Source organism: Dromaius novaehollandiae, chromosome 18, assembly GCF_036370855.1.
Source record: "Dromaius novaehollandiae isolate bDroNov1 chromosome 18, bDroNov1.hap1, whole genome shotgun sequence".
Classification (NCBI taxonomy): Eukaryota; Metazoa; Chordata; class Aves; order Casuariiformes; family Dromaiidae; genus Dromaius; species Dromaius novaehollandiae.
Window position 1 is genome coordinate 10,078,014 of NC_088115.1, and position 25,393 is coordinate 10,103,406.

General features: G+C 37.2%; 1 protein-coding gene across 5 annotated transcripts in view; it reads right to left on the bottom strand.

Annotated features, from left to right (window-relative positions):
• Positions 1-25,393, bottom strand: part of SPAG9 (sperm associated antigen 9) — a 72,802-nt gene that overhangs the window by 16,828 nt on the left and 30,581 nt on the right. For 3 of the 5 annotated variants that reach the window (XM_026099129.2, XM_026099130.2, XM_026099128.2), the window contains exons 4-19: positions 23,152-23,246; positions 18,140-18,293; positions 14,027-14,237; positions 13,237-13,336; positions 12,010-12,131; positions 8,723-8,780; positions 7,597-7,749; positions 7,440-7,491; positions 6,866-6,996; positions 5,534-5,590; positions 4,480-4,653; positions 3,624-3,753; positions 3,234-3,326; positions 2,744-2,911; positions 1,934-2,105; positions 414-641 (exon numbers count right to left, since the gene is read on the bottom strand). In XM_026099129.2, coding sequence (XP_025954914.2) covers positions 414-641; positions 1,934-2,105; positions 2,744-2,911; positions 3,234-3,326; positions 3,624-3,753; positions 4,480-4,653; positions 5,534-5,590; positions 6,866-6,996; positions 7,440-7,491; positions 7,597-7,749; positions 8,723-8,780; positions 12,010-12,131; positions 13,237-13,336; positions 14,027-14,237; positions 18,140-18,293; positions 23,152-23,246 — 2,098 coding nt within the window. Of the gene's footprint in view, positions 1-413; positions 642-1,933; positions 2,106-2,743; positions 2,912-3,233; positions 3,327-3,623; positions 3,754-4,479; positions 4,654-5,533; positions 5,591-6,865; positions 6,997-7,439; positions 7,492-7,596; positions 7,750-8,722; positions 8,781-12,009; positions 12,132-13,236; positions 13,337-14,026; positions 14,238-18,139; positions 18,294-22,319; positions 22,562-23,151; positions 23,247-25,393 lie in introns of those variants that run through there. The other 2 variants (XM_026099132.2, XM_026099131.2) reach the window with 1 other exon arrangement.

Consider the following 25,393-nt stretch of genomic DNA (forward strand, 5'->3'; position numbering starts at 1 on the left):
TGAGTATTTGTAATAACAAGACAATTGCAATCCACATTTTATACCTCATCTAAAATAAGAAAAAGAAAAAAAGGCACAAACACAATGCAACCCACTAAAGTTCAGACATCAACAGCTGTCAAATGCAAACTCTCCCATGAAAGTTCACTTTAAGTATCAACCCAACAACTGATGGTTTGGTTTGCCCTTGAAGTGATGAACAAGGTTAGCAGTGAAATCTGATCAACGAGAGAAACAACAACTAAGGCAACAGCATTACATACCATAAGAAAACAAAGGATATTTCCACATAGTACTTGTTTTACAATATCTCCATTTCAGGACAAGTTCTTCTATTAAATACTTGCATCATTTATTCCTCAGTTACACTTAATGGTGTTTGCCATCTCAACCATACTTTAAGATTTTCATACCTGACTGTTTATCTGCCACAGGTGAGCCACCGTTTGCATCATGAACTATAGGTGCCCCTGTAATACCCTCCGCAGTACAGCCAACCACTGTTATTCCTCCTAATAGGCTGTCAGTTTCTGCAGAGCTGTTGCTGGTCATGCTTCCATACAAAGACGACTTGTCCACTTGACTGGAATCTGCTTCTTGTGACCCTTCTTCTCCAGCAGGATAGTCCGTTTCTCTAGCCCCTGAAAGAGATTAAACCATGCTTTTTGTGTGCATAAAGGGGAATCACTTTTCTATCTAATAACAAAGTAAGCTTTCAAACTGAATGAACTCTCCAACACTTGAGATACAATATGCAGAATACCTACAGGCTTATTTTAATGATAGTATCTTCAGTCTCTGCTGATCACGTTAAGTTCAAAAAGCAAAAGCAGTACCTAAGTGTGCTGCATATCTGTAGGTCAGATGCCATGTTTAGATATGCAAGATTTCGCAACTAGTTGATTTCTAATTTAAAACAAGTATTTCCATTAAAACTAGTCTCATGACATGCATATGAGAAAAGGAACATATCAATCTACATGCTTACAAAGAACATAATTACAACAGATATTTTCTTCTGGAAAAGAAGTTGCTTCTCTTGAGCTACTCTCAATACTTTTTCTTGAAATGTAAAAGTAAAACAGCATAAAATAGAGTAGAATATAATACAAGCTAAGAAACTAAGAATATTATTTTAAGATTTATATATAGGGAACTAGTTCCTATGGAGCAAAAACCTCAAACTTCACAAATTATTTTCAAAGACTACATAACTCATTCCACCAAGTGAGTCTCATCACACGCTGTTTTCATAGCCTCTCATACGTCCTACCCTTCCAAAATCTCAACTAAAATCATCCCTTCCTTCAGCCCCACATTCATTCTCATTAAGAAGCCTCTTTCATTTTATTAATTTGACAGCTTCCCTCCAAAGTGTTTTCTTCTGAGCCTATTAAACAAAACCACTTCACTAAAAGTCATGCTATAGACTTCTATAAGCATAAGCTAACAAGTAATCCAAAAGCACAGTTGGGTTCTTTTCCAGAAGCATATCCTCCTATTATACTGCCCTCAGTACACTATCCAGATATACCCTCAATATTACTTTGTTTAATGCAAAATTGTAAGTCTCCTTAAGGGAGATTCCCTCTACAGGCAACTCTTTAAAAAGCCCATATATTTTTCTTTCATGAAGTTCACAATTCTATAAAACATTGGCACTACTGCATATTTTTATAATACAGCAGACAAAATACCTGGTCTGGGTGATTACCATCTCTACTTTTCAAATTACTGATAATTCAGGTCAAGAACCAATTCAAGAGTAGAACGGGAGAGCAAAAACTCAAGAAATTTTCCCTTCAACTAAACTTTCTTATTACTGTCACAGTATCATTTTACCACAAAAATTAACAAATCTTGACTTTTTTATTGCATAAAAAATCTGAACAAGATAAACTCAAAGCAGGAGCCAGAACATCTAAGTCTTTACCTGGTACGCTAGCAATACAAAGCACATGAGAATTGCAAACAATGAAACTATCCAAAATATTTCCTGGTTGATTAGCATCAATAATGATAACTTTTGTAGCAGAATGAGTGCTAGTACAGATCCAAACTAGACTGGATAATTCTTCCTGATGTTTCAGCTCCTTCTGCTGGTCCTGAAGGAGAATAAAGCCAGAACAGAAGTGAACGACAATAAGAAGGGGGAAGGGGAACAAGAACAAAACTACTGCCACTGATCTTATATATTCTTACATTATCAATTAAAGAAACATATTCAACTTATCACATATTTATGTAATTTTAATGCCATTACAAAACTAAAGTTATTTAATTGTTCTCAGTGGATTTGGGAGACAAAAACTCTCACTTCATACCTACATAGAAAATGATGAAACTGCTCAATTATAAAGCTGAACAAATGTAAAGCTGTGCATTTACATGCCTGCTGCCATACTCAATATCTTCATAGATTAGTGCTATGTCCCAAAGCTTTTCAAGCCAAAATGCAACACACCGCCTTTGTTTTTAGGCTTTTAGTATGAGTTCCATTCATTGTTTCAAGTTCATAAAAACATAAAGACTAAAGTCTAAGCAAAGGCACAGGTGCCTAAATAAATAAATAAATCTTTTTAGTAGTTGGATTCAATATCCCAAACACCTTGTGCTGATGACTTCCTGAGAAAACTATATTCATTACCACTAAATAGCAAACTGACCAAAGACAGTACTGACCTAAGACAAAGTTGTTTAACCATGCTAATTATTCAACATGCCACATGATCATGGTTCTTACCTTCAGTTCTTGGTCTAGTCTATCTAAGCTACTTTGAGATCCTGTTCGCTGCTTGTTGCCATCTGCATCCAAACCAGTCATGTCATTGTAGAATACGCTAGCACCAACCACAGACCCTCCATCTCGTGTTTTTCCTCCTGATAGGTTCACCCCCACAGCACACCACAGCTTGAGGGAAAAAGTACTTCAGTTGAAAACACAAAACTTTTCTGATTTTTGAAAAATAACTAATCAGCTAAACTAAGAAGACAGACACATTGCTTCACACTTAAGTATGCTATCTATTATCAGAATTAAGATATTTCTGCAGTTCACTAAGGAATTTGTTAAAGGTTAAAATTATGTACTTTTTACTGAAGTTTGAACTCTGAATTGCCTATGCTTTAAAAAGAAGCTACTTCATTACATAAAGAAAACAAATGAATCTTAAAAAAAATTGAAAAAAAAAATCAAGCTATAAGTTCTCAAAGGTCCAGTCTCTAAATCATACCTTCATAGATGTATCCTTCTCATCTAAAGGTCTCAGGTAAACAGGTACAGGTAAGTTCTTCATCTTGTTGTCACCCTGGCCACCATTTGCCACCTAGGCAGAAAACATTGCGGGGGGGGGGGGGAAGGAAGAGGAGGGGGAAATACTTTACTCAGTAAAAAAAGAAATTTGCAACCTTAGGAATCAGGTGGTCATACTTCATTAAATATGCTTGACAGTTTTGCTTTATGCTTTTCTTCAGAAAGACCAAACTTTTAACTGTAAAAGTTCAAACTATGACAAAAAAGATGCTGGAATCACTCAGACTGAAATAATACTTTGTTCCCGAATCTGCTGTTCAAATTTACAGAACATGAAGTTGCCGCCATTACTCAAACATAAGCATAATACCTGTTTATACTTCTGAGGTAGACTCCAACCAAATGCTTGTACTCTACCATCTTCCTTCTGAACATGTGCTTTCACTTGGCGATACTGTTCTCTCTTCTGCTCTCTGCGTGAGGCTAAACTGGCTTCAGTTCTAGGAAGGGACCATTATTAAAGAACCTGTTAGTTATTCTTTTTAGAATTCTTTATATTAATGCATCATGGGAGTTGCCTTAAACTCAATAGACAAGATCTCTGAAACTACTGGGTTATCAAACAGACTGCTAGTTTTCAGCACATCACTTGTAGAACACAAGCTCTCCTGTGGACTATTTAAGGGATCTGGGAAAGACAGGCAAAACCAGAAAGTCTATTTTCGGTAGCCCTAATGAACTACATGGATTATGCATTTTTGCAAGTTCTAAAAGTTGCTAGGTCAAAAACATGTATGGAAAAAAAACAATAAAAAACCACACCCAAAAATACCATAAGAGAAAAAAAGATATGAATACTTGTTAGCCTGACTCACATTGTTGCATTTCATCAATGAACATAAAATGATAGTAATCTGTATAGTTATTTAAACTACAACATTTGCATATAAAAGCATATGGAGTACTGCCTCTTGTGCCTAACTGCACTTTTAGGAAAGGCAGTGATATTTGCAAACTGGAATACCAGCGCCAGCTACTCCAAATACTCATCCGGTGCTGTGTATTTCAGTCTGCACTATGCTGACTTCACAAGTATGAACAGTCACTTCAGGAGGATATTCTAGATGTTTATAATTCACTTAGCAGCAAGTTATTTATGCCAGAGGATTAAAAGAATAAGTAATTTGATACATCATATCTAGTATTGTAAAACCAAAGTGTCTTACTCATCACTGAGGAATTCAAAGGCTTTAGATTTGTCACTAGGTAACTGAGATAAGGTGCTGCTTCTTTTCTTCACTGATGGAGTAATATGCGAGGTTGGAGCATTATATTTAACGTTGACAGGAGGTTCTGGTTTCTTAGCTGTATTACTAGATGAACTGAAGAGCCTGCTAAAACTAGATTAAGGGGGAGAAGAAAAAAAGATGACAGTTAAGATCTGTAAGATGCAGACCAGGCTCGACTATGTGGGCAAAACACTGCATACACTAGCCTGCTCAAGACAGACTGAAAAAATTGGAGCCCAACATAGCAGCCATCACACACTCAGCATTCCTCTCAAAGCACAGAAACACATGTCAATAATATTTTTAATCAAAGTAGTATTATCCCATTCACTTATGAAATTAACTGGGATCTTTATCTTGAACAAAAATGTATAAAGAATCAGTAGAATTAGGATGCAAGTATCATATCCAGAAGGCAAATATTATGAAATATATTAGTTCATGCACTACCATAAAATCCCATTTTAAAAAACCCACCATTTTCTATGCTAAAAGATAGAACAGCTATCAGCAAGCCACCACATGAAAAGGATTATTTTAGAAGGATCTTGCCATTTATTCCTCCTTTTTAGATTTAGAGTTTTCAGTTAGAGAAGATGATTTGACAATCAGTAAGCTGTATTTCATAGAGGAAAAGGAAGTTGAAATAAATGCAATCCACACAAGCTATTCAAATTTCTTTTTTCCCCATCATTAAAAAGAACCCATTAAAATGCTCAGAACCAGAGTCCTGGTGCACATTCAGCTAAAAAAATTACAGCACTTTGGTATTTAACTTCAAAGTGCACAGTCAATCACTATACGATGCAGCTTACGATACATTTGTCTTCAAGAACAGCCTTACCGACTTGGCATGCTAGGTAACAAAAGGAAAACAGTTAAGACACCTTCATTTGCCAAAAGATAATTAGCTAACATACAAAAATGTGCCAGCTAATTGGGTAGGGTCTTTTGGGTTATTTTTGTCAGTCAATTGTGTTTCAACACTTACAACTGCCAAATGCTTGATCTCTTCTTTTCTTGCATGGCTGGATTTTCCCTTGATGCTCTACAAGAAAGGAATTTTAAGTTTACCGAGTGAGCATTGACTCTAAAGGAGAGGAACAGAACAGCGTGTAACTCTAGTATTTAAAAAATAAGGTAGTAGATATCAAAAGTATCAAAGCCTGCTTCTTCATATTACCACCTCTTTTGTGCTCAGAGAACAACTTAACATTGAAATTCTAGTTAGTAGAATTAAAGTTCCACAATAAACATCCTCCACACTTATTTGCATCAAAACCCACAACTGGCGAGTGCTTTTCAGACAGAAGAGACAAGGCTATGTACCAGTTTACAATAAAAACAGTCAGAGGAAAGCGGCAAAACATTTAATTTTAAATCCTTCTGCCTCCTGTTCTTTTATTATTATTTTAACCATTGCCTTTTATTTTTAAACGTCTTATTCCCCAAGACATTAGTAAAAAAGATTGATTCCTGAAGCCATACATGCATTAACATAGGAAGGAGAGGATTTCTACAGAAGAGAACAGCTACAGAAAAGCAAGGCATATCTGCTTGGGAACATGCATTTTTCTCACGCAGACTTAGTCAAAATGGTTCTCACTTAAGAGCAATAGGACAGTGAAACGTAAACATGACACCTGACCAGCAGGCGGCAGCAAATGACGCTGCTACCCGGCGGACAGGGGAACAGCGCCGGGAGGGGCGCGACAAGGAGGAGCTGGGCAGAGGACCAGTTCTTCTGGGATCCTTTTCCCGGCAACTCAGTATTCAGGATGCAAGTTGGACCAAATCATATCTTTACTGCTTCTGTTTAACAAACCTTGCACGGTTTTAAATCGTATTTTCCTGAACTATCCAAGTTCTGATACATGAATCCCACCTGATCTGAAGACTGACTGCATGTTATTACTATTTTACTTTGCAGCTGACAGTTGGGCCCATTGCTTTAAGGTATGTGCACACATACAAATAGTCATTTTTCTTGCCCCCCTCCAATGAATATTTTTATGTTTACAAAAGTTTAACTCTCCCAAAGTACACACCCCCCAGTAAGGGAGGCTTATTACACGTCACATGAAGCAACACACTTCACTGAAGTCTGATCAAGAACTCAGTTTGACAAAATAAATTATATGCAGGTAGCTAAAAATCAGACTTATCCAGGGTGAAATGTGGAAGCATGCAGAACAGCAATTAGGGCCTCATAACCTACAGACCAGACCACTCTGCAGCCAAAAAAAACACCCCCCCAAACAAACAAAAACCAACCTTGTAAAATCTTAGAAGCACTATCAAAGACCTTAAAATTGCATTTTACCTTATCATCTCAGTCCATCGTACAGCTTCCTGAAGCTCCATCAACCTCTCTTTATACTGATTTCTTTCCATCAGAACACGGGCCATTTCAACACGAGTGAAACGTTTCCGCTGAGCGGTAGGGACATCACTCTGAACACACAAAAAAACCCAAAGATAGAAGGAACAAAGGAGCACAGCAGGGCCTTGCAGAGTCAGCCTCTGCCTTCCGGTAAGAGTCAGTTTAGGGCACGGTTCCAGATGTTAAACCATCTGGGGCTTTGTAAAACTAACTCAGTTCTACACAGTGCCTTCTACCTTCCTCTCTTCCCATCCTTTGTATGTAGTATAAATCGAATTTAAAAACCTTTCTTCAAAAAGAACATGATACAATAATGGGTATAGAGAGAAGAATGAAAACTAGAAGTGGTCAGTTTTAGTTCACTTATGATCTTTACGCCTGCTGTCTTTTCTACACAGGGAGAAAGTTTACCACTGCTTACGCAATGAAGTTTAATAGCACTAAATGCATGTGGACTTCTAATGTCCCACTGTAAATTATACATACAAAAATACACATGCACACATCCACTTACATCATCATCCTCTTTAGCTTTCTGTCTTGCTTCCTCTGCTTCTGCGCGAGCTCTAGGGGAAAAAAAATATAGTGTATTAGATACCACGGTGATTTTTTCTTCTTTATTTTTATTATTTTAATTATTTATTTATTTACAGCCAGCATATTAAACTTACTTTCTAAGTTCTTCTTCCAGTTCCTTATTCTTCTCTTCAAGCTTTTGCTTTGCTTGTTTTACAGCCTCTAATTCTCCTTGCAGCACATCCTTCTCACAGGTCAATTCATCCACTTTTGCTATTAAATCATTCTTCACTACATTCAGTGCATTTCTATGCAAACATTTAAAATATGTTATTACAAAGATGATTATGGTCTCATAGTAAGTTTAGCTTCAGTTTAATTTTATTCCTGAACTTGAAGATCTACAAATGAATTTCTTACACAGAGTTGCTATGAAAAGTCACAGCTTTCGTAAAACAGGCCAAACCCTCCCTCGCATCAAACTCTTTTGATGCACACTAGTACCACTGCATTACGAGAAATTACTGATGAGCCAGAGCAGTTAACAAAGAGGTTGAAACCCTCAGTGGCACTCCAGTGGATTAGCCTACTGCAGTTACAACTGTGTTGCTAACAGAAAAGGCAGAGAGTTGACCTTGCACTATGGCATCGCACTGCGTTCCCTGCAGCCTTACAAGAACAAGGCCAGCTTTTGCTTCCTAAATCCTCAAAATTCCTAAGAGGAAGAATACCAGTTAGGCTATATATTTAGCCAAATATACCTACAAACTCCCAAGACTTATACCACCACCACTCTTAAAACTGAAGGTACATTTAAATATTCCAAATATGAAGATGTGGATTTGCTTGGAAAGAGGAAGAATGGAAGATGGACAACCACCTATTTCACACAACTCTGTCATGCTGTCACTCCTGATCACATGATAGATATAGCACTTTAAGTGTACGGCCTTCGCTCCTCTGCCACACTGATTACACATCTGCCTTTGTTGCGTGTTAAAGACAGGAGACATTCACAGAGACCCATGTAAGTCTCTGAAGCAAGTATGCAGGCATGTTAAGGACAAATCAAGAGCTGCTTTCCGAGAGAGGAGTAAAATACATGGCTGTGGAGAGCTCTAAGGATATATGTACATTATTTAACAAGTGATAAGAGTTCAATGTTCCATAAAGTCACAGTTAAAGGGGGATTTACTTGGAAAGCATGAACAAAGTAACAGGGCAGTTATTCATTCCAGCTTGTTTCTTTCTTTTTTTTAAAATATATACATTCACACTTACTTTGTCTCCAACAGCTGAGTGTTTTCCAAAATAAGGTTTTCAACCTCACGACCCATTCCTTTCCAAAGGAAACAAACAAAATAATTTAACAAATGAAATGAACATTTTTACAACTTATGTTTTGCCATTGTCAAAACTAGTTGACTTTAAGTATGATGAATTTGTCAAAAAAAAAAAAAAAAAAAAAAGGAAAAAAAAACCTGTGAGCTATCTGAAGTTTGAGGACCTACCTTCTACAACTAGCTTTCCCCCTCCATCTTCAACTAAAGCCTAAAAGCAGCCCTGGCTAACCACAGATGAGTGTGGCTAGTGCTACTTCCAAATATTCTATACATTCTGAAGAGCTTACAGTACTACTAATTCAAAAAACAAAAGTGGCATCAATGGGGAAGTGTTTGTGCACAAAAAATTAAGTTCATAATGCTCAACTGTCTTTTACATCATATGCTACATTCAAAAGTATGTCAGTTATAGACATTAGACATGCTCAATTAGAAAGCTCAGAATGCAAAAGCCCTGCAGACCTCCCCAGAGCAAATGATACCTTACCAAAGAAATTATGGTCTTTAAGCCCATGCATTCCATGTAGAGCAAAAACAAGAACAAGAAACAGTTCATGTGAGGTGTAGTATGACTGAAGAGCAATAAAATATTTAACCTTACGAAGTAAGTGTGAACTCAAACAAAGCCAAGACCAAAAACATGAAGTGAAATGTGATGTGAATAGAAGCAGGATTCATAGGAAAGACAGACATTAAAAAAAAAGTCAGCATTGTGACATTGTTCATTGGTTAGACTACTTAAAAATAACTTATTAAAAGGCTATCTTAATTTCTGTGAAATAGTTTAGAAGCACAGTACTTAGAAATGCTAAGCCATTCACTAAAAGCTCAAAATACACATGCTACTATGAAAAAGTAAACTTAACTATTTTTTACTTAATTACTTCAGTATTACCTAAACTTCTGGAAATTAATTTCTTAATATGTTGTTTGCATGCCTAAAGTAATACCAATCACAGGATTAACAAAACAAAAAACACAACACTTTTAAACATAAAATATTCTACATCTTGCATAGCAAAACTGTTTTCAGATTAAACCTACCATTACTACCACTGATAAGTGCACAAGGTATGCTAATTTGATGTTAACAACAGAACTTAAGAGATATTAGTTGTGGAGGCCTTTTTAATATTCTATGACCACAGTCTTTCAAACAACTTTGATAATCGCAGATCTAAGTGATGATGATTAAAAAAACCAAACAGTAAAAATGGTACTTAAAAAATAGACATGCAAGTCAAAGCTTCATCTCTTGGAATTTCTCTCTGAATTTTGGATTAAAAATAAATGCCATTAAGTTACTGAAGTAACTCAGATCAGCTATTATTACTTTATCAATATCTGGAGAAATCAAAGTCCCCTACGCTACAATCATCAAGAAGTTTTTATTCAAATAAATATTGCTTTAAGTGTTTTCAGTATTCATAGATTAAAAAGTACCTAGGATGACTTCTGACTGGTTTCAGGATCCCTTACAATGTGAGGAAAAACAAAAAAACCAAACTAGAAAGCTAGGAGTGAAAGGGCAAAAATAACGTTACCAAGCAGGGAAAAAAATGCAGAGAATGTGTTATATGAGAGCAGCAGCCAAGAACGCCTAACTGTAGAAGCAACAGATTTCAAAGATTTTTTTTTTTTTTTTTTTTTTTTTTAAAGAAAGAAAGCATACACACCAGAATATTCCCCTGGGTATGCAGCCCAAGAGAAAGCAGATTAGAGAATCTCAATTAACTATTTTTACAGAATGCAAAACTAAAATTTAATGTTCATTTAGAAGGAAGCCAAATGATTAAAAATCCCCACCGAATATCCTGGATGCAGATGTGGCTTTCAGGTAAAACAGACTAGTTCCAACTATGGTTGTATTGTAAGGAAATAGTGATCACATAGTAAAACTAGATCAACACACTCTGCATAACAAATGCAGTTAGGATGCTCTTGCTTTATAGCAATGGTTTTATTGGGGAAAAAACCTGCTAAGAAAGTCAGTAACAAACTTTTGCTACATTATACTAAAGGGTGCTATTATTTTTGCCCATGGAAAACAAAGCATCTTTTATCAGGAAGTCCTGACAGAAATTTGATTTCTTTAACTAATTTATCCTGTTAATAAAGGACAGTAGTAGCTAAACAATAATACTTTCTCCAGCGACTGTATTTCTGTACACAGAATGCGTCATTAGCTGTACCTGTGACAACAGAGCGCAGGAGTTTTGGATGACGTATGTTCCAGCTAGGATGGGGTGGCCCTCACTACTCGAGACTCAATGCAGTACAGAGTAACAAAGGAAACCCATGACTTTAGACTGGAACTGGGCCTCATCATTGCAAATCACTTATATCTTGCAGGAATATTACCTGCTCCATATAAAATAAGTTTCTGGTGGAACACTGAACCACTAGAAATCCAGATTGCACTCACAAAACAATCCCAAAAATAGTAATTTGTATTTCCGCTCTGTCAGAGGACAGAAACAACAACAAAAAGATTTTTCTATACACAATCCATTTCTAAAACACACAAGAATTACATCTGCATTCTATACATTCCAAAATACTTGCTTACATTACTTCAAAATGAGGCCTGAACACTGAAGTGGCCCAAAATACCTTGTTATAGTACAAGACTTATGCCACGTATAGATGGATCATTTTTTTAATGGACTTCTGTTCCTGATACATCCCCAAAACCTGTATTTTGTTAACACAGAAGAGGCAACAAGCAGTTTGGGGGGGGGGGGGGGGGATGCAAGTTTTTCCCCCCCTTAATTAATGGCTTGGTTCTCAAGTGACTACTATTGCAGTATGTTGCATTCACTCTCTTACAGGTCAAATTCCATATAGACATGATAGTCAGGTCATTATAGATTGGCACAACCTGAATTAAACTACATAAAGTTAAGAAAAAGATTGCTTCAGCTCAAGATAAAATTCTAAATGCAAAGCACTGGACACATCCTCATGTTTGGCACCATAAGGGGAAAACTGAAATAGAGAATAGTATAAGGAGTGCTCCAAAAGATTATAGCCAAAACTCTTATATTGAAAAAACACACACATTCTCCAACTTTTCGCGCAACTCTAGTAACCACTTAGGATGACGCTAAGATTTTAATGCAAATGAATCCTAACAGCAAATCTAGTAAGGATAATTTAAAGGGAACACTGCACTAATTAGAAAAAGCACTGTACATGAGGCATGTTTAAAATAACCTGTCTTACCCAGTAAATCTGCACCTTCATCCACATCTCCAATTAGGCCAGAACCAGCAGATGACAGCTCTTCAAAGAGTGACTCTGTATTACGGTCAAATGCCTTGTTCTCTATACCTTTGGTAGGAGTGCTATTGAAAGAATTAAAACAAATAAATCACAAAAAGCAGGAAGAAACTATTCCCACGCTGAAGAAAAAGTGTTCTCTATTATTTTACTTATAGTTCATTTGTTACCACATTAAAAACACAGAACTTTTGCAAGCTGCCAATTGGCTTAGAATCCTAAATTCTATTTTCAAATACTACTTTGGCACCAAGACCCCAAACTTGGAGTAGGTTGTGGATTTTGAGCTCTCTGGATTTTAACAAATGAGAGAACATCAAGTTTGGCATCCAGAACTTCCATCACAGCTTAGTCAGCCTAAGAACCTAAAGAAGAGACAGTTCAGCCAAGGAGGGAGTCATTTAACTTTAAGAACACGAGAGAATTAAGCAGTCAGATCAGAATATTCCTCTCGCCAGAAAGACTTCCTTTCACTCAAAGACTGAGCCATTAACATTCACTATAGAAGGTAATTCCCAGAATGAAAAGCAGAGCAAATATTTCAAGAACTAGCAGCTAAACTGTCCAGGGCTTACCTAAAGGGTGGGACACTCCCCCTGCTACTGAAATAGCACATGTTAGTTTTCAATGGGGCTTTACAGCTTTTAAAAGAATGTTATCCTTCACATGCAAAAACCAGCAGGGACTCAGAGCTAGGCAAAAGCATTCCACCAGCACTGGGAGCACACCAGTGGTATCTGATAAACAAACACTGTAGTACTTTCCAAATAAGTCATAAGTGCAGACTGTAAAGATATGGGTGAAAATGCAAGAACGTAACCTGAAAAAACCTAATTTTTTTAAACCTAGATCTAGGGAGAAAAGGTCTTTTTGATATACACCCTTCACAGGGAACACGGAAAAAAAAAATATCTAAGCATTCTTAAAACCACTGTAATATGAAGTACCCTGAACATTCACTTCAAGAGTAGCAACAGCAACAAGAACTGCTGCTGCACATAAAACCTCTTGAGGTATTTGGGAAAAGAAATAAGGTCACAGAAGTAGGGAACTCATTATATAATACATGATCTCAGGCTGTTAAAATTCCAAAACAAGCTGCAAGTTCAAAACTGAACTCTGGTAGCTTCTAAAATGGTCCTCCTGCTCAAAGGACAGTACATGACTTACCTGGAGCCTTTGTATCCACTGAGATCTTTATCCATATCCAACTCCGGAGTTGACTCAATAATTGCTTGAACTTCAGATTTTTCTTCATTTTCATTTCCACCTTAGGAAAAGCAAGTGGTACGTCTCCATAAAACACAACCACTTTGTGACATACAACATTAATAATCATTAACAGATGCCTGTCAACAGCTGGCTTGATAGGAGTCATTGGTCAAGTGAGAAGATCTATAGATTTTATGATACTCCAGTGCAGACACTGGAATTTCTAAGCATCACCTGAATTGAACTCAACTCATCTATTAAAATGTAATCATATAGCAAAAATTTGAATGCAGTTTTCCAGTGTTCTGAGAAGGTTTCACTTTCTTTGGCGCATAAGCTGATCATACACTACCCTCACCCATAAATGAAGAGCAGTTCAGTTGCAGCTCTCACCAGCAATAGGTAAAAATTCAATTTTTAGACAAGGCCTTTATCTCTAAATGCTAGTCATTCCCCACTATTTCAGCATTTGGAACCAAGCAGATGTTTGTCTCATTTCATGGCTATGTCTAGACAAGTGCTATTTTTGCTGTTCAAAAGGGAATGTCATAGGTAATTCTAATCCTAGAAAAAGAAGGGCTAAAGCCACCAATGAACAATGGACTCCTACCTCTTATAAATATTTTGTGCTCCTAAAAATACTAAGAAAAAAAAAAATTCTCTCTCATTCCTGGCACAATAATTAAGAGATTTTCTAATGGATTATGTATGAGGCCTGTAATAATGCTAAATAGCTAAAGCAGCTTACCAATGGACACAGTTCTTGTCTCTTGAGCTACCTGTACTTCAATGTTCTTGCTTATGTCCAGCTTCTCATTTGGCACATCTGCACCCTTTGCAAGCCCTTCAACATCTTCCTTTTGGGGAGTTTCAGCAGGCAGTGCAGGTACATCTGAAGCAGCTGTTGATGCTGGAGTAGTAGATTTTGAGCCTGCCTGGCTAACATCGGAGAGCTCATCCTAAAATTGAACATTATCATTGATAAAAATCAACACACATTACAAAGTTATTAGGAGCGTTAAGGATAAAAATTAAAAAGCGAGTGCCAAAATGAATGTATTTTACTAAAGAATATGGAAACACAAAGAAATAGGAATGGAAGCAATACCTTAAGCCAGTACTGGCAATATCATCTTGAGACTATGGCTGTAGTGTCATGTCTGTTAAGGAGGTTATAGCTACATAAAGCATGCCTTTATTTTAAATCTCACTGTTCGATCTTGGTTGATAAGGCATGGCCAAAAGTTTGATGCTTGTCTGTTAAGTCTTCCAGACAACAGGTGATACTCCTAAATTAAGAACTAACTGCACAATGAATTGCTGACAGCTTTCCCAAAACTCTGAAATTTTAATTATTCAAAATGTGCATGATATCTTGAAATAACTTCTCAAGAAGTTATCAGTGCTTCAATGTTACAGAACATTGATTCAACTGGTATAAAACTATACTATTTGCAAGCTCTTCACTCATTCTCAATGTCATCCAGAGCTTAGAATTCAGACTGGAAAGTGCTTAAAGACAGTTTAAATGAGATACTGAATGGCAATGACTACTTATCTGGTTGGATTTCATAATAACTAAGGAACATTAGTAAACAGCTCCTTCTTAGAACTTGCTTACTGGCAACACTACATTACAGTGGCACTGTACGGAGAACCAAAAATATGGAAATGAATCTAGCCACTGAACTCAGGTTTATGAGCGCTACACAGAGACAGGGCTGAGTCAGGATAGACTGTTCAAGGGCAGGACTAGACTGCCCTTGATATAACTAGAAGCTACTACCTGATAATACTAGCAGCCCTTTTCTGGACCTTGTCTCCTTTCATTCAGTTTTTCACTCCTCTTCCACGATCAGAATTGTGCCAGCATTCAGACGTCTTAACCACGACTGAAACAGCAGCATACTAGTGAACAAGAAATCACTGCAGATACGAAAACAAATTGGTCTCTAAGCCAAAGTTTTCTTGTATTCACTATTAGAAGAATCTCCTCAGGAAATTTCAAGATGAAACATTGAAACTGGTATGTAGAAAATGAACACAGAACAGTTAAGTCTTGACAAAAAGTTCTTTTAAGGTTCTGTTTGTGAATCAAAGGTGAAAGCAAAACTCTTAGACATCCTATGACATTTAAAGAGCAAGTATTTGTTAGCTCAGAATAGTAAACCTTTTGTCGAGGATGAAGCAAATTTAGATTTTCTGAAGTATTAATTCAATGTGCTGCTAGTATCCGTTTAAAATAATCTTAAAATTCAGTTTCCCTTTCCTTCTTGAAAAGCAAACCAGGGCTTTGTATAAACAAGTATTCTCTCACTTGGTATAGGAGTATTTGGATTTGTAGATTCCGTATTTTTGCTTTTGGAGTTTACTTGCAAGATAACATTTTTAAAGTTTGAGGGAGGGAAGAAAAGCTGCACATAGTTTATGTGTATCTGCTTAAATGAAAAGCTTGCATCTCCACAGTAGGATCCTCACATGGAATTTGCAAGCCTTAGAAACAAAATTCAGCACTTGCAAAACCTGTCCCTATTAATTACTAGTAGTTTTCATCTTTTTAGTAAATTCCAAAATAACCAATAATTGGTATTTGATACTCTGACAAAGCTATTCAAAAAACAGCCAACTAACAGACATCTCCAAAGCAATAAGAAGATACGTATGCTTATCCTGTACTTATTTATTCAAGGCAACAAAACCCATATATTAAGGGGTTATACTAGACACTTGGTGCCCATTTTCTAAAATTGGCTACACAATTTACCCAACTGCCTTTTGAACTGGTGAAGTTCAGCCACTAGTAATGATTCATACTTCTGCAAACAGTTAGAGAGGGAGGAAATGGTACCCCTTATCAAGGGAATCCAGAGTTCACACACACAGGGAATAAAACCTCAAAAAAAATGTCAGCCCTGTTCAAACATTTCTTCATCTTTGTATTCCAAAGCACCACTGAGGCAGCGAAGACTGACCACTGACTTTCACACACACAGCTCAAGAAAAATAGTGTGATAGCTCAAAGGAAAGCAGTAAAGCAAGTGGTCCTTTGCTTACAGGAATTTCAAATAATCCCATATATTTTAAGTTTCTGATTTTGCTTTATCTACCGAATTTCTTAGCTAACTCTTGGGAACTACGTTCATTGAATCATCATGAACACTTGTTCTGGAAACTAGTGAAAAATTTAAATACAATTCCATTAATTTCAGGAAAACCAAGATATCATCTCAAAGACTAGATGATTGAAAGTCAATACTTTAGCAAAGTCATTGCTTTTTAAGCAATGTTGCCAAAACAAAGCAAAACCTCCCACCTTTTCCTGAAAACTGACAAATTAGCTTAAAAATCAGGTCATTGAATCTGGAGAAGCAGTAGCTCTTGTGCAATGATATGCAGAAAGAAACAGTACAGAATGGTACACAGTTGTATGCTGCCTTCCAATGATATCCATTCATGTTATTACCTTATAAAGCTACAGACTACCCAGTCTTATCAGTCCATACTTCCCCTCCACCCCGACATCTACTCTGAGTTTTTTGAGGAACCAGTGTCCATCAGTGAAATGCTCATGCATGAATGAAAAACAGATGCCTGAAGGCAACAGTATCTTGCCAACACCTTGTACTTGATCTTAAAGTATTCTGGGGAGGGAGGAAATCGCCATTAGAAAAAAAAATTCAAATCCTGGTCATGACCTCAATATATCATGTTATTCAACAGCTTTATTTGAGGACTACTCTATACTCACATCTATAAAGCAAAGATACTGCTCGGGACCTAAAGAACTTATTCTGACTAAGTTTAAAAGATCAGTTTGCTGTTTTATGTACATTTTCTTTTTTTTAACAGTACAGTATTTTTAGAAGCATTAAACTAAAAAAAAATCTATTTTAACAATTACAGTAACTAGTATAATTTTTTGAGCGGACAGGATGAGATCAGAGACTTCCTGTTATACCTCAGCTCTACCTACTCTTAGTTAAAAGTCTAGGTTGTAATTCAGTCAGCTGTCCTAAGATCTGTCAGTTTATTGAAGGAGAACAGAAAGAATCCCAAGAGGGTCATAGTCAACAGTTTAAGTGACAAAATTTTAGATTCAAACTCATTTTGTCACTTTGTCTATTTATAATTAGCTGTTACTCACTCTTCCTATTACCTCCATATGCCTTTTAGGCCAAAAAAAATCCCCTTCAGCTGCTGCATGCATCTTCAGATATAACAGTACAGTCACAGCCTTCCAAACTGCTCACCAACATAAAGATATAGGAAGGCTTTATATATTTTGGGTCCTTCCTGCTGCGGATCCCTCCCCTCCTGCTGCGTTACTGCACCCTGGTCCTGGCTGCCAGGTTCACGGCACTCCATCTCCGCTCTCCCCACTTTTCTCACTGCTGTTTTCCCTTTGCCACCCTCTCACTGTTGGAGTGGAGAACAACTGGAGGAATTATAGCCAAGCTACATGTAAGGGAAATCGTATAACAGGCTGATTTAGGAAAGTTAGGTCATTCTCAGCTCTGTGGTATACCTACGCTATACTCCTGATAGTAGGCGAAGGCTGTATTACAGTACTGCCTCTATAGTAATCGAAGCTTTCCTTCTACCACCACATTAAATCAGCAGACCCGTTTATACTATCCAGTTACATACCTAGGCTGTAAAGAACAAGTGACCAGCTTTTTGGAAGTGGTCCTTAATGGAACAGGGGAGGAAGAAAAAAAAAAAAAAGAAAAAAGGAAAATGAACAAGAAAACTACCTTGCATTACCACACTCATACCAAAAATCCAGCCCAAACTGTTTCTTTCAGTAGTCCTTTTTTGAGAATTTCTCATAATACGCATGGCAGACAAGCTACCTACTCACCTTCAGGCTGGTGTGGGACCGTGGCTGGCTTAGCTCATGAAATTTCCAATGCTCCGATCCAGGCGTTTCCCCTGCTTCTCTCTGAGTTTCAGGCGTCAGCAGTGCATCTCCCGGTGCCAAGGGGAAGATGCCCAGTGATATCGGACGCTCCTTTCTGTTTGAAAGAGAGACTATCATCAGCCATTTCATATGTCACAATTTCTTGTTCTGTATGTCTTAAAATCAGCAGGGAAGCAGTAAAATTATAGGTTCAAGCATTCATACAATACTCTTGAATATTCAACGCAGTATACACAATTTGTATTACAGCACAATTTCTCATTTCATATGCTTTGATTAACTGCAAATCATCTATCCTACAATTTTAGACAGCAGTTTTGATTGCACCTAAGCTAATCTAAAGTAAAAATCCCCTAGAAATGGAATACAAACAGGAGAGCAGGATGAAAATGTTTCCTTACTTCAGACAAAACCAATACAATTTTCAGAAATCACTTAAATATATATTTTTTTCTTCTCAGAATACACAGTACCATGACAACAGTCAACTACTAAATCATTAACTGAAGTATTTGGAAGAAGTCAATCAGCTTAAAGTCCATTCATCAACATTTCAAATACATTTTTCTCCTAAAGATCATGCAAATCATATGCATTTGTATAACTGCAGAAAACTAGGTCAAGGAATTACCCAAGCCAAAACCATCCCAGACAGAAATGCTTAACAGATCAGCTCCCCATTCTAGTTTGCACCAAGGTCGCACAAACATCTATGTCAGCGTAAGGCAGAGACACCTAAGCAGAAAAGAGCTACCAGTGACAGGACAGAACTGCTTCTTTAAGCAGCAGCACTGGCTTAAAGTTACATGACCTAGGACTTAAGTGTTATTCCAACAGTAGGGAAGGCAAGTGACTTTTCGCAGGCCTTCACTATCTTTTGCTCTCTTCATCATTTTTCCATGGCAAACAACATGGGGAATTCCAAAGCTTCATTATTGATCCTCAAGAAAAACCACAAAGCCAATCTTGTCCTCAGCAGTGGTATCGGTGAGCAAAACAGATGAATTCTTCCTTATTGTGAGAGAGAAAAAAATACTGCTTCGAATGCAGTGCGTAGAGCGCTGCAACCAGCCTTGGAAAGAAGAAACACCAGCCAGGCGCAGACCTCGGAGCAAAGCATCTGTTCCCTCAGAACAATGAAATCCAGAAGAAAGAGGATTGCAATTGCACAGCACTGCTCAAGTAAAGCCATAAGTATACTAAAGATAGAAGATAAACATGCACACAAGTGATGGCAGGAAAATAAAATAAAATCACACTTCAAAAGAGCACTGCCAATAATACCCCAGCAGAGACAATGTGGACAAAGTATGAAGATTTGAGAGAGATGCCACATATTTTAGTATTGTAAAAAATTCTGAGATCACAACTGCATATCCTTTTTTGAGACACTTTTGAAGAAATCTGTCTAGGTTATGTTTAATTCTATGCCAAATTAGTAGCTGCATATAAGTTATACTCAATGATATGAAAGGGAACATTGAAAGGAAAGAAAACAATTCAGCTTTTTCTTTATTTAGGAGAAAAGGTAGTCAAGAAGGGCTTGTACTTAGCCACAAGGCAGCAAACACCTTTTGGTAAATTTTACAATGCCAAGAAAATGATATTTGAATAGCAAACGATTAACTGGTGTGAACCTTGTCAGTACAGATGTATAAAGATGCTGCCCGTCACGAAAATCTTTGCAACTAATTCTCAATTTGCAAATCTCTTGGGCCGTCATAAATATCATTCCAAGGCAGGTTCTTAATTCAGAAGCAGTTTAGCAGAGTAAAGCAGGTAGCGAAGCAAAAAGTCAGTGTTACAAAATTAGAAACATCAGATAGTCTGCAGCTGTTGGAACAGTAACTTTGCTGAAAAATCTTCATAAAACACAACCAAACACAAGCTGATTCCAGCAGTTCTCAGTATTACAGCAAGCACCGCTTTTCTTTAGCTTTCCCACAACTCTAGTATGCATGAGGAACAAAAGACACAGACTACTTAAGCTCAGATTATGTTAAAAGAAGGAAGAGGACTGAAACATTTCATTGGTTAAGAAATCCAGTAGTACAAACAAAAAAAAAAAGAAAAAGAATAAAAGGCAAGTTGAAATCCTTTAGTCTAAAAAAAAAGCCTGTGATAAAGCATGCATTGTGAAGGGTTCCTAGCTTTGGAAACCGCCTCCTGGAGCAGTGGTTCAAAACAGATTTGCTTACTTGCAGGATATGCCACAAAGCTTATCCTCTTGCAGTGATCAGAAGAGAGAATTATTTTTAAAAAGTGTATGCCCCCCCCCCCAAAGTCCTCAACTAAGACTTGCTTTTTTGCAGAATAGTTTAAAGTAGACTTTAAAATGAACTTATTTTTGTGTTCTAAAAAACAAGTTCAGGTGCATGTCAAGAATACGTACATAAACCAAGTTTGAAAGGGGGAATCACTTTGGAAATTAAGGCCTATTACGTGCATGTCTGCATTAAAGGTATTCTCTAAATAAATAAGAGCAGTTCCAACTTATTTCACTAGTTATGGACTGGAGAGCGGAGAACCCCTTCTACTTCCCCTATGAAGTAGAAATATCTGAAAACATTTTGGTGAGCAGAAGGTAGGCGTATGTTTCAAAGGTTAAACTAATACTCTGAAGCAATGCACTGAAGCATTTACAGAATCTTTAGGAAAAATATCAGATGCTCTGAAACATCTGACTAAAGTTAAAAACAATACAGACAATGCTTTTACAACTAGATTTCTTCATCCCACACTTTTACCTTTTTATATGAATACTAGCTAAGAAACTAAGTTTCTTAATTCCTGTAATTCCCCCCAAAAAGCTACCACAGGAAGCATAGTTTCCAAGCAACCAACATCCAAAAAACAATCCCCCTCTCCAGCAAAAAAATTCCCACCACCAAATCCCATTCACCAGGGAAGGAAAAAGAAAGCCGCATCACACACATTACAAAAACCATATTTCTAAAACCAGCTGACAGCTTAAGAGGTCTAGACATTTGTGAATTTGAAGTTAAATACTTGGCTTTGTCTTTTTTCTTTTTTTCCTTTAAGGTGGGGGGAGTAGAGGGTGATTGTTTTTTGTTTTTTTCTTCTTTTAAACAAATAAGGCCTTACTAACTGAATCACTCTTTAGCAAGTTGCAATTGTTTTTATTTAGTTAGCTGTATTTAATGAATATGCACAAAAGTGTGTGTACATATGCTCAGAGACCTAAGTTAAAAAGCCCACTACAAAAAGTCTACATATTAGCCATGTATTGGAGCCAAAAAAAGCACCACACTGCTTCTTCAGAGGACAAAATATTTCCAGTATTTCTCTGCAAATAAAGTCTGTTACTAAATTTACAGGCACAGTCAAAGTGTATCAATGTTTTAGGTCAGAAAGTTACACTTTAAAGCTTTCCCAATTGTTTTCCATTTGTAGTTATAATACTAATATGTGTGTCAAGATTACTTTTGGTAACAATGCTCTAATGCGTATCTGCTACTGCTCCAGGCAACTAGGACAAACAGAACATAACTTGAGAGAGGACAGACAGAGCTGGCAGCGTGCCATACAAGCACAGAAAGAGAGGAGAGGATAACATTTGGTTGAACAATAGTGAATAGGCTTTAAGAGCTCTAATGCTCAAATAATGAAAGATTTTTCCCCAACAAATAGCCCAGAAATTTTTTAAATGCACTAGACTAATTACCATGTATTTGAGCAGATTATCAATTAAATAATCCTATGTAATTCTCTCAATTAAAACAAAAAAAGAAATGTCTAAGTATAAGGCCTCAGTCTGCATCCATTTACGGCTACATCAGCCAAGTACCTGACAATACACTGAACATGAGCTTTATCTGCTACATTTATCATCACAGCTTTTTTTGCAGGTTACTGTAAGACGAATAGCTTTCTAAAGAAATGCATAAACTGACCTTGTACTTGCTTAAAAAAAGGCAATGAAATTTGAGTGTGTAAGAAAATTGCTGAGCTCAGTCTTTGAATACTAACTTTATAGAAGAATCTGAAGTTTATATATAATTTACATCTCCAATTTATCCTTGCTCTTTGTTTTAAAAGAAAACAGAAAGCAGAGAACACGAGTGAGCACAGGAAGCTAAGGCTCGGGAGCTCGGAGTACCTGAGTATCCTCGGCAGGTTCTGCGTCAGAGCGGGCACACCAGTAGAAATAGAAAAGTGCACAAGCAGCAAAACGGAGAGAGACACTAAGATAGCTGAATTAATGACCACCGCCCCGCCAACGAAGCCAAACACAAATAGCAGCATGCATCCAGGATTCATGGCGCTGTGCTGGCATGGTGAAACGCCGGAACCGAGAAGGCTACACAGGGGCCGCGGGTGTATCTTTGTAGGCAAAGTCTGTCATTCAGCCGCTGCCACAAAAACAATGCCATCAGCAGCGGCTTTGCACTCTTCTGCAGCAGCTCCAAAGCAATGACATCACCTCTCCTCCCCCCGCGCCGGGCGCCTCGCGGCATCGATGCAGCGATGCAGACACCCAGCCCGCTCGGGAGCTCTTCGCTCCCCCTTGCACATGGGCTCCATTGGCTAGAAAGCACCCAAATCTGCATAATATATTCACACGGAGCTCTCGCAACAAGCGGGTATCGGGATACGCACCTTCACAAAGCTGCACACAAAGCAACGGAAAGACAGCAAGTGTTTGGGGAGAACCGCCGGCATTTTCACTGCCTACCTGAATGAGAACGCTCTTAAAAAAGCTGAAATTGTTGAGATAGATTTTTGTACCTCAGCCTTAAACATTTAGCAGCACAATAGCAAAAGCTTTTTTCTACTGATTTCTACACTATTCTCTTACTGCATTCCAATCATACAACAAATCTTTCCGATTCAGCCAAACCATTGTTGGAGGATTAAAGAACAAAGTCTTGCAAACACAAATGAATGGATTTTTGTCTTTCAGTTCAGGGTGAGAGCACAACAAAGCTTACCTAATTCTGCTGTGGGTCGTGGACTCTAGCTGATCGCCCCCCGTGAGCTGATGAAGTTTGGTTCTTTCCAAGTGTTCCATATAATTGTGAATCATCTGTTTAAAGTGATAAAGAAACAGTAAGAAATATTTAATACCATTTACCTTACTGCAGTTGCATAATTCTTGGCCAATACATTGTAGTCTTCCCCTATAAAAGCATTCAGAAACGTGAAAGAAACGAATAAAGAAAGAAGCAAGACAGTATTTAACACCACAAGCCAGAACAGAAGCCCACTAAAAAGAGAACTTTTGTGCATTTACGCACAGGAAACATCCTAATAGCACACACAGTGCACACGGGATTACAAGCAGAAGTTTCCAATGCCTGTAAGTGCAGATTACAAAGGTCGGCAATAACCTGATGTACACTAAATTGAGGAATATGGAGGAAAGAGGAGAAAAAAGCAAGCGAGGGAGACTAAGGCACAAACCAGCATTTTCATACTTAATCAAGTCTTGAACTTCCAATATTGGGGTTGGCATTTATCAAATTCATATTTGAAAAGTAAATTAAATTCAAAACAATTTGGCTTCTAGCCTGGGTAGCACCCACCACAAGCATACATTAGCATAATGTATTACTAGGTCTGCTGTAAATAGAGTCAGTCCATTTTCTTTTCCCACCTCTCCATTAACAGTCTAAACACACCTTCCCCTCGACTCACAATGAAGTTCAGATATCTATAAGAACAAGGAATAGAACAAAACTTGAACGAGGCAACGGATGCAGCTTTTCACCGGAACGGCCACACTTTGTTCATCATTTTTAAAACGTATTACGACGATGTCAAATGTTGGCATTTGCAGTTTAAGAATGATTTTAGGCAGTTATACAGCTTGGCACAATAGGGTTTTTCACCGAGTCAACCGCATGACTACAACAACTAAGATTAGGTCGATTCATACCATTCCTGCTCTCTGGATAAGAGGCACAATTGAAAAAGCTTTAAAGATTACACCAGGGTAGAACAACAAATAGGCCTTCTTTTAGACTGCATTTTAAAATACTAAGAGAATATTTTACGTTACTTTTTAACATTAGACCTCCCCAAATAGCATAAAGATTGTTTGGTTTTCTTTCTTAACTTAAGGTATGCTAGAAGTCAGAGTTGGAAATAAGGTTTAAATATACTTACATGCGCAATCTGCACAAATGACATAGGTCATTCCAGGAGAATGCTCTGAGAATAGCACAGTTTTAGCATTTAACTTCATTTCTATTAGCAAATCCCATCAGATAATAAGACTCAACAACTAATTTAGACATTAGCTGAGTTTATTTGGTTTGCTACTTATGTGACCATTTATTCATGATTTAGTGTCAGCTTAGAAAAGGTCAAAGACATATACTCCCCTCATTTCTCCTCTCTGCAATTTTGCAAAAGGAGATTCTATCTTCAAAAGACAGTTGTTTAAACTGCTTTCCTGACAAAGCAATCAACCTATTGGATATATCACTAGCTATTAACAATGATATTTCTGATGGTAACAGAAGCTTCCTATCAACTAAATATTCAGATAGCTTTACAAGAGGAAAATAAAGATTTTTTTAGACCACACTGAGTCAAGAATTAAAGTCTCTAGAGAAGCAGGACAGTAAACAAAACATGGACTTACCCTTTCTACAAAAGAGTTTTATATAATTAAGAAGGGTATTTTGTAAAGTGCATACACTGTGCTCTCATTCTTCAACTCAGGAAGCAAAAACTCAGGAAGAAAAATAGCACTATGTAAGCTATGCATTATTGATCGGGTAAATTATACTCACTAAAAATAGCATATACCTAAGTTTATGCTCAGATCCATTTTGGAGACTAAGATATTTAAGAATCTCTAGCAGATATCAACAACTTACTACATGACTCTCAACACGTTTCAGTACAGCCCAACAAAAGAACTGCACCAAAGCTCGGGTGACATGCACCCGAAGCAGTCAACAAAATGAATCCACAAACTAAGAATCAGATGAGTTCTGATGGCAGAAATATGAAGTCAGCATCTCTTCTTCCTCCTTTTCTTCCAGCATTCAAATCAATTTATCCTAACACAGAACACACAAAACTTTGGTTTCAAATTATCTAAATTTGCCTTCTCATAAAAAGGATGGCGCACCTGTGGATTTATAGCACTCCAAAAGAGCTTTTCTTGCTTGTTCTCTCTCTCTCTTTTTTTTTTTTTTTTTTTTTTTTTTTTTTTTTTTT